At 31.2% G+C, this 10,859-nt stretch overlaps 1 protein-coding gene across 3 annotated transcripts in view; it reads right to left on the reverse strand.

Moving 5' to 3' along the window:
* Nucleotides 1–10,499, reverse strand: part of LOC143256533 (cAMP-dependent protein kinase type II regulatory subunit-like) — an 80,776-nt gene extending 70,277 nt beyond the window's left edge. Inside the window, exon 1 of one of the 3 annotated variants that reach the window (XM_076513884.1) lies at nucleotides 10,443–10,499. In XM_076513884.1, the coding sequence (XP_076369999.1) occupies nucleotides 10,443–10,455 (13 nt within the window). In that variant the 5' untranslated portion in view covers nucleotides 10,456–10,499. Of the gene's footprint in view, nucleotides 1–7,902; nucleotides 8,534–10,442 lie in introns of those variants that run through there. The other 2 variants (XM_076513881.1, XM_076513882.1) reach the window with 2 other exon arrangements.
* Between the last annotated feature and the right edge of the window lie 360 nt (nucleotides 10,500–10,859).

Consider the following 10,859-nt stretch of genomic DNA (forward strand, 5'->3'; position numbering starts at 1 on the left):
CATGAGGCGTAACCTCAATAGTATATCCCCAATCACCTTTGAATTCAAGAGGAGTTCGCTATCTTGAAGTGAGGATGTTTCCACCAATATAATCACAGGAGCAAAGCTTCTTTACCCCTGGAGGCGCGATAATGCTCGGTCAATCCCACTATTCGTTGGTAAAAGAGTAGCCCAAGAGTTGGCGGTGGGTGGTGATGACTAGCTGCCTTCCCTCTAGTCTTACATTTCTAAATTAGGGACGGCTAACACAGATATCCCTCGCGTAGCTTTGCACGAAATCCCAAAAAAACAAACAATCTCTTCAATGTTTGGTAAATGTTGATATCTACAGTACCGACAGTAATGAAACAAAAAAAACATGAGTGTAGTCGGTTACTTACATGTAGAATCATTACACTGCCACAACAAACGTCAGCCTGGTAAAGAAACCGAAAATCCTAATAAACGTAAGTATGCTTGCAAAAATGCCCCCAAAATCTATTTTTATTCTTTCTCTTCTAATAACTAAACATACATATGCTTGTTTTGTAAGTGTAACAATGTTTTATAAAGTTTATGTAGATCAGTTAATGAAGCAATAAATAAAGTAAATAATTTTATTCACAATAATGTCACATAAAGATACTGTTTACGTAAATCAGTCTTTTTTTTTTAAGAATAAACTAAACACACATTGAACATAATGTTTTGAAATGTAAATCGTTTTGTGCTATAACGAAGGTTCGTTTTCTTTGCTTGTAGTTAAGCGCAAAGTTACACAATGGGCTATCCGTGCTCTGCCCACCATAGGTCTCGAAACCTGGTTTTTTAACGTTGCAAATTCACAGACATATTGCAGTGCCACTGGAGGGCTATAAGGAAAGAATACAAGCTCATCTACGTTCTCTTGATAAACGACTGATTAATTTACTATTGATATATATGTAAATACAGTTTTGCACAGAGCTCAAAATAGATGCTATGTGTAAAAATGAAGTTCTATTAATATATATATACCTGCGATAGTTGGGCCTGTACGAAAATGTCCTTTCTCCTGTCGTTACAAAAATGTCATATGCGATAATGTTAAAGACTAGTCAAAGGCTTGTTAATAAAATGCCGCCTGTTACAACAATTGTATACATCTGACAACAGTCTTATCAGTAAATATTGACACAGTCACCTCCCGCTTACAAAATGTAGAATAGCTTCTTTGTTGGGTTTTCGAATGCAAGACAATCACGACTACCATAAAACTTGAAAACACAATTAAGTTGAACGAAGCTCTTCCACTCACTTAAAACAACGTGAAGTAAACTGAGCCTCGTGTATGTGATAAACAACAAAGTCTATTTTAACTGTCATAAACATACAAACTAATGTAACAACGTAACATATGTAGAAACTAATAATGATTACAAAACATTCAAAGTGGGAAATAAATTTCAAAAGATACTTTACTTAAAGAAAGCATTATTTGCCTTTTTAAAGTCGTGATAAATACCAGTTGAAACGAACACACTTGTTCAAATCCTCTGTGAATAATTATTACACACATTGCATCAGAGCTTCTCAAAGGATCTTTTGAACAGAACCTTATGTAAACTGTTGTTCACTTAGAATATATTATAAGTATCAAATGACATATGAAAAGTTCTGAATGAATGCATCTTTCCAAGTAATTACTGTTCACTCATCTCTAAGAATGATAGGTAAATGGTTGAGGTCATGAATTTGTTTAACTGAGCATTATTTTAGTTCCAAATCAGTAAAAGTAAAATCCTGTATTATTCACTTTTTCTTTGCATCTTAAACAGCTAAATAACAATGTTAATATATTTACTTCGAAGTTTAAAGATGGTTTACAAGCAAAGAACAAAAAACATTATATTGTCTTATTATTCTATTTTAGTTGTTAAACTCTGTATAGGGTATGTATTTTTAATTTCTCCATACTGACACTACACAAGTGTGAAATATTTTTTATATACACATGAAATAGATTTTTTGTTCTGAATTGTACACTCACATTTTATGTTGCACTGAGTCATTTAAAAACAAAACATTAATTTTCATGAACAATTTTTTCATTAAATGAAACCAATAACAAAACTTAGAAACCATGTTTATTCTGTGTTTTCAGTGGAACTATGCTATTTTTTTGTGAAAACTACAACACTTACACAAAACTAAGTCTTGTATTCTAATAACAATATTCTAAAATACTGTCAGTTTTTACTGGATTTTCCACAGACATGCCCATTACATGACAATATAAAAAGCTAGGAATGTTTTGTACAAAATCAGATGCAAAGAAGTACACAAGGTAGGAGATAAGTTTTTTTCTACTTTTGTAAAAACAACTGAAAATATATTTGACATGCGTAAATTTTCCATATCACAAACAAGGTACTAAGCAACTGCAAATAATGAATTACAGCACTAAAAAGAAAACCTACCTTAATCCATATAAATTCTACAAAAGAAATTAACATAAGCAAGAAGCAATCCTCAACAGCCATAGCGCTTCAAACTCTTTTAGACAGAATTAGAGTGATCTACAAGACCCTTTATTCCTCGTTTTCTTAACTATACTTTTATGTGCCAGTAATACCACACATAACCATTTGAATTTTATTACTCATCAGGGCCTCTATTAGCCTATCCTCAAATTGAAATTATTTTAAGGCAGGATTAGAGCAAATTAATCTAGGATAACTTAGATGGTCAAATACATCAATCAAAAGGGTTTGACCTCCTGAGTCCAAAACTGTAATTAGACCTCAAATTGGTCAAGAGATAATAGAGATATGAGCTAAAAGTTTCTATCTGAAAAAGAAAAAACTGAGCCATACTATGAGATGTTATGCTGTGGCTAAATACATTTAAGGGAACTTTAGCATTAAAATCTGTAGCAAATAAATTTATTATTTTAAATGAAGCAAATTTGACATATGTATATTTATACATAACAACTGCTTAGTTGGAAATTATTTTTATTATTATATTTATGTACATGTGTGTATACAGAACTTTTCTACCACATTTGTTTTTCAACTTAAAGTGTGAAAACACTTATCATTCCCTTTTTGATATATAAGAAAGATAAAATCCAGAAACACAAGAATAACCTATAATTGACAAGAATAATCATAGTCACAAACATTCAGTTTCCTTCTTAAGTAGTTTTTCTTCACAAATTCATCTAAGAATTTGAATATTTCATAACCAACATAACACCTTTCCACCCGTAAGTCATCCTGAAAAATTACTTATTAATAGTTACTAACTCACTGCTAATGTCTTATCAACAACACAGTCAGTAAAGTATATCAATACAGTTAAATCTTCTACCTCCATAACTGGTTTCTAGTTCTTATCATTTGTATAACAAGTTGACATAACTTTAATTTTGCTCTATTTATTGTGTCAAAAGTGTAATCACTAAATTTTTAGGATTATTATGAAGAGAAAAATAAAACAAAATACAACCAAACAATTAAATATATGTCCATATTTTTCAGGACAGTAAATACACAATACCTACTATTGGTGGCACTATATTTTGTATGAAACAATTACACATTTTTTTTAAAAACCACACTCATAAAAAGATACACACTTAAACATCTCCAACATATAGAAAGATGCTTCAACAACTATTTTATTTCCTTTACTGGGTTAAGAAAATTACAACTCTACCTCCATAACTAGTTTCTAGTTCTTATCATTTGTATAACAAGTTGACATAACTTTAATTTTGCTCTATTTATTGTGTCAAAAGTGTAATCACTAAATTTTTAGGATTATTATGAAGAGAAAAATAAAACAAAATACAACCAAACAATTAAATATATGTCCATATTTTTCAGGACAGTAAATACACAATACCTACTATTGGTGGCACTATATTTTGTATGAAACAATTACACATTTTTTTTAAAAACCACACTCATAAAAAGATACACACTTAAACATCTCCAACATATAGAAAGATGCTTCAACAACTATTTTATTTCCTTTACTGGGTTAAGAAAATTACAACTCTCAAGGGTCTTTATTTCATTTTATTATTTCATGTTCTTAACATGTATATAAATAAACCTTCTTATCACAAGGTGACACCTCAAGAGCACTGTATTTGTTAATCATCGTATGATTTATACACTCAGTGAGAAAGTAAACACTTGTTATTTACACTCATACAGCATGTCTTGTGAACTTTTCCACATGAAAATCTGGGAGTACAGATCCTTCAAAGTGTGAAAATATGAATAGATACATATTCTTAATCCTACTGAGAGTTATTTTTACATATGCATCATCTGTCCCTGAGGTTACCATAGTTTGTTTTAATTATCCATGTATCTTTTGTAGGTAAAATTTTTAACCTAAAAACTATTACATTTCTTCAGACTAAAACAATAATAACACTGCACAACAAAGTTTTTGTTTCTTGAACACTGTTGAGTGTTCCTTACAGATTTTTGGCTGCTGATCATGAAAATCACATCCAAATTTGCCCATCATGTACCTTTTTATCAAAATCTTCAGTTTCACCAGGATGTTGCTACAATGGAAAAACGATATCAGGGCAACTGGAATCCGTTAATGCTTGCTGACTACTGTTGGACATTGCAACGTGATGCACCTGACATTTAATACAAACAAAAATCAGGAGCAAAACACTTTTAATTATGTTGAACTTAATAGCATATTAGAAACAAACGCAATTAAATATGTTATTGCCAGTAAACAGTTAACTGTCTATTTCTCAGAGTTCCTACGTGATGAAGCAAAATCCAAAACTATATTTGTGCATACCCACCAGGTACCTGTCACAATCAGCAAAAACTTTTCAAAAAATTGTTGTGTAGTGTTATCATGTTATTCAGATCATATGCATATATTTTACATTATTATTTTAGTAAGTGGTTCAATAACATGTACATAACTTGGTACATTACAATAAAAATGGTTTGCACAAAGACTGATTTCTAACCAAAAATATTTCTGCCAAATATATGATTTATACTTACAAGTATTTTACAAAACAGTAAAATCAAACAAATAAAAGTACAAATTACAAGCTCTCACAGTTATATAAGAACAATTATCATTATTTGAAAAGTGTTAAATACAATTTAATAAAACAATTTCTAATGATTAAGACAGATTATCAAAACATAGTTTTATAGTTTCAGTTTCAGAACTAAATTAACCACTAACATGGGATCGTTTAATGACAGATGAAAACATTTCTTAAGAATGATATTTAATTCTAACAGAACTCTATTTCACAAAGCTCAGTTGGAGAAGTTTGCAAACAGAAATGACACACTTTAGTTGGAAGTTTTACAGTTTAACATGAGTGTTGGTGACAATGAGAGATCAAGAGGTTCTACAATATTAGTCAAGCACGTAATAAAAGTTGCTATAATTTTATGCAGTTGTTATTTACACATGGAAATAATCAATACCTTTACTTAAAGAGCTACTAATAAAAAAATCAAAGATCTGTAATTTTGAGAAAAAAAACAGACTAAGAAATAAGTATTGTACTTTAACTAATTTTTCTAGGAATGTTTTGTTTTCCTGATTAGTCAGATGACAGTATACAGAAAAGTCATGATTGTGACTCATCATGTATAACTTGTGTAAAGATTTAAAGCTATCATAAAAATAGTTATACATGTTTTTAGGGTTATGGAAATCTAAATAAATATTTCATTCAACATCTTATACTTGATACTTATCGTACTCAAAAGGCCCTAACAACAACAACAAAACGGGTGGGACTATTCCATATTTTGTTGTTAAAGGTTATATGTGTCAACAACATGGTTAAAGTCAGATTTAGCTATATGCTGAAAGGAATAGTGATTGTGAAGAAAAGAAAATCGTGTGAAGGATTAGGTTTGTGTAGTTTGTACATGTGCTAGGAACAGTTCATCACAAAATATGGACTAATATACTCCTAATGTGATCTTATGCAGCAATGAAGACTGGAAACCAATGAATAAAAATATGCTATTGTTCCCTAACTAGTTTTGTAATCATATTTGATTGTTTCTTATTTAGTGAATTGATATGGGGCACATTATTGTAACAGAATAACAAGGGAACACTTACTACAGAAAATATATTATTATTCACAATACCATGTGTGTGCATTGTTCTCATTAACATATTTACAAGAAACTACAATGTGCCATTTGCTAGATCTTGTCACAGATAAAACCTGTAAACATAATTATCTTATATAGTCCTGCTGTATTTACTTATGTGACTTGTACATCAATCATTTCCTCATAAAGATAAGGTGTAATCTTTTTGTGTTTTATTTCATTACCATAAAATATATTGCAAACTGGAAAAAATTCTCACAATGTAGCTGTAAGTAAATACAGGTTTGCATACAAGATCTAGCAATGGATACTTCAAGTCCTAAAGGCAAACCAGTATGTTGTTTAAATAACACAGCTACTCGCTAATATCCACTTTAAAACATTTTATAAAAATACCCTTTACTCACAAACCTTGATGTTAAACTATCAGCAAAAATATCCTATAGCATTCTATTATAAATGATTTATTAGCATATACCTTGAAAACTATGTTGTACTTATACAGAAGGTTAGACAAACATACACTTTCTGTAAACACATTCACACTTCATTCAATAAGCTATTCGAATAACAGTAAGAAAATAGAGCAGTGGCTAAAAAAGAGGTCTCAGTTTAGATTTTATATTCAATTATCAACCTTACAAATTCACAATCTTTAAGATTTTATATAAAATTACATAATTTACATATAGTACCATGCAGGTGATATGCTAATAGATAATATATATATTAATAACCCAAGTTGTAAATGACAAGAAACATTCTGTTATTGATACATTAAAAGTTTTTTTTGTCTATAGTGAGAAGGCTGGAATGCTGTAAGCTAATGCAGAAAATGTTTTAAATGTAAATTTGAAATTATTAAATATTACCAGTTAAAAATCAGTTTCAATCTATGTCTTCAGAAATCTATCATACTCCTGATATGCTTGCATTCAAGTGAAGAGAGTATTTAACAAGTATAATAAAAACAACACCAGTGTTTAACAACTTTAGAAAATGCATTGTGCAAGAAGGGCATGTGGCCCAACAGTCTAACACTTACTATTTACTGTTTAAAATTGTATGATATACTGTCTAAAGATGTGGACAGACATGCATAATAAGATTATAAATAATATATTTGAATAAAATACAATATGCAATTTTATCATATGTAAGGACACGAAAAAGCAGCTAATATATGATATCTGAACAATCTAAACATTAAATACTGCAGTTATGATTAAACAAGCCTATTTGAATATTATTCTTATATTGAAATATTACCTGTTAATTTTGCTCTAACAAGTATTTAACAAGTATACATTTGTGGCATATATATTTAGTACATGAACATTAAATAATTAAGATAATCAAAACAAATTGCATATTGCGATACAGTGCAAAATAGATTAACATATCTACAAACTACACTAGGCAGGCTACCCACCATGGCACCAAATCTGTAAGTTTGGAATACAACAGAACTGGAAATATGAAATTAATCAACACACAAATATGGAATATAAAAAAAGCAAACGTTTGAAACGTCCGTCTTTGTTTTTTTCACCATTCTTTGACGTCACTCAGTTAAACTTTAAAAACCATCTCATAAAATGAGACATGAATTCCTATCATTATCAGACTAATTATCATGTATATACTGTAAACATAAACAACTAAAACATGCAAACAATTTTTTATCTCAGATGTATTTATTGTTTAGCCTTAAACGAGCCGATTAGGCTTACACTTAAAAACATTATAGATAATAACTGTCAATCAATGTTACAAAATGTTAGGGTTAGCCTACTTGGTGGTTCTTCATCCAGAATATCATCATCTTCACTGGTTTCAGCATCGTCCTGAAAAGCTGTTTTTTTACTACCATTTTGCTGTCGTTCTGTGTGAAGCTTCGTAAAATAATTAACAGCATAATTCACGATATCTGATGGTCTTTCAATAAGGACATTGACCGTAAATTCGAGGAGAATATTCGTTAATTCTGGTGGAACAGATATTCTGTTTGTCTCACTCATCATACTAAGTTCCTTACCGGCAAGAACTAAAACTTTCTTATAGTGAAACTTAAAATCCGGACTTATTCATTCAAGTATCCAATGCGCTGTGCAGATTTCTTAATTATCGTGTGCATAAAATATTTTAAAGGACTAACTTAACAGTGTGTCAGTTTCACAGGTTTTGAACTCAACAAGAGTGCGTTTGTCTGCGTGCTGAAACTAGCAAATAAGTTTACAATAAATCGGAATCAAATTCGTTATCTTCTACCTTACTTATGCTTTAGATTACAATACGAAACTTAGAATCAGTGTGGGATAAAAAAAAAAAAAGTGAATGCTATTCCACTCATGCGCGTGAGAGACCAGTCAAACGAATCATTATGAACTAAATGTTAAGGTTATAAAGGTTGCCTAGCAGCAGCTGGTACGCCATCGAACGAGAATATCTTACATAAAAACATTCAAATTAAAGAGAAAAGACTTCGGAAAATCAATCCGATATACGTACGAAATAGAATACCAGCTATACTTCTTCCTTTGATATTTATATACATATATGGATAAATCGTAAGCACAATTATAATAATACATCTCATAATAGATTATTAGCAAGCTTAATATGTTTTTATATGTACTGTATTCTTAACCTGGTCGCTTAGGGATGGATATAACAAATGTACTATGGTGGGGTTAGGGTGTATGTGCGTGTTTTCTTATAGCAAAGCCACATCGGACTATCTGCTGAGCCCACCGAAGGGAATCGAACCCCTGATTTTAGCGTTGTAAATCCGTAGACTTACCGCTGTACTGGCGAGGGGCGGTGGGGTAAGGAATACTATTACTATAATCAGGGGCGTAGATCCTGGGGGGGGATAGAGGGTGTACATCCCCCCTTCATTTTAAGTGGGGGTATGGTGCATACAATCATCCCCCCTACAGTTTGGTCTGTTGAATTGTTTTATGCTTTTCGATCTGTGTTATAGTTCGTAACTTCGTAAGTACCAGTCAGTAGGCCTAAGTATACGTCCAAGTATCGTGCCAACAAGATTACTCTGTGACTGCATGTTTACAGCTTTCAGGTTCACCGTAATCAGAGATTACCAATTTGCAAATTGAACAGTCCACATAAGTGGCTACAAAAATCATTCCCCTCATCGGGTGTAAAAAATCTACTCCCCTGTAATTTATAATACACTTTTCCAAATCTTGAAAATCCTTAAGACAATTAAAAATGTATCAGGCCTAATATGATAAATATACTTTAATTCTTCTTCGGTGACATAAAAAAGGCGTACAAACCACTGGAACATTTATAACAATATTGCACGTATAGATAAGCCTCAAACTACATGAGTTTCTTGTTTTAGCACGATAATTTTTAATTAAATTTTAACATTTAAACACTGACAAAAATTCATAAATTTTTACTTTCTTCTGTATAAATAGTTTTATAAAAATGAACTTAGATTATACAATTCGTATGAGAAATTACCATAATAATTTTCAATTTATGTATGTTTCTAAGTTTTGAAATACACAAAACGGCTAATTCCCATAATAATCACACAAACATACAAGTTTTATCCTTATATGCCTAAAACTATTTACTAATAAATAATTCATGGTTTCTTCTTCACGTTTCGCGTAACTGATATTAGCTTCAGGTAAGAATAAGCCTAGCCCGGCATGGTCAGGTTGTTAAGGCACTCGACTCGTAATCCGATGATCGCAGGTTCGAATCCCTCCCACACCAAACATGCTCGCCCTTTCAGCCGTGGGGGCGTTATAATGTGACGGTCAATCCCACTATTCGTTGGTAAAAGAGTAGCCCCACAGTTGGCGGTGGGTGGTGATGACCAGCTGCCTGTGCTCGCGTCTTACAATGCTAAATTAGAGACGGCTAGCGCAGATAGTCCGCATGTACCTTTGCACAAAATTCAAACCAAACCAGAATAAGCAACCTATTTAGATAAATAGTAAAAAATAGAAAGGAAAACCATCCCGATAACGAGCATAAATAATTAATAAGCTGGTGTTACGTTCTTACTTATAAAGACTAAAATACACGAGTCAGGTAGTAGGAATTCTTGCTATTAACGATATTTTCGGCCATAAACCAATAATTTCTCACGAAATTGGGCCAACTTATAAAAAAAAAAAAAGAGAGAGAGAGAAAGGTTTTCTTAAATTAATATACTAAAATATTAATGCAAAATAATATTTACAGTTAAAGAATAGGAATAAAAAAAAAATAAAAAAATAAGCTATTTCAAGCATTCTAACCAAAACTCTTATTGAAAATAGCATTAGAGAAATAATAGAGTACACTTACTTACGGAACACATAAACACTAGTTGTTAGCTTCACGTACTGACATAGATTTAACGTCCGTTGAACAATGTCCCATCAGTACTACCGTGCATAAATAAAACTTTACACACTACGCCCTAGCAACGTCTCGTGACCAATGAAAACTCAAGTATCAAAGTATTATAATATGTTTTCTTGTTTTGCTTACTAGAGGTCAAGTCCTATCAGGTTAATTATATAACTTAGCATTATTATGTCCTAGATATAGTTTCACATTGTGCTTCTATAAGTTCATATATTTTTCAGTTTTGTTACATGGTTGTTTTTTTACTTGATGAAATATTTCAATCTTTTAATAATTACAGTAAATAATTATTTTTTGGCTTTATATTACATTGACTATTTCAGTCGTGAAAATGTACACTTCACGTGGAACTTG

The sequence above is a fragment of the Tachypleus tridentatus genome, chromosome 7, assembly GCF_004210375.1.
Source record: "Tachypleus tridentatus isolate NWPU-2018 chromosome 7, ASM421037v1, whole genome shotgun sequence".
Classification (NCBI taxonomy): Eukaryota; Metazoa; Arthropoda; class Merostomata; order Xiphosura; family Limulidae; genus Tachypleus; species Tachypleus tridentatus.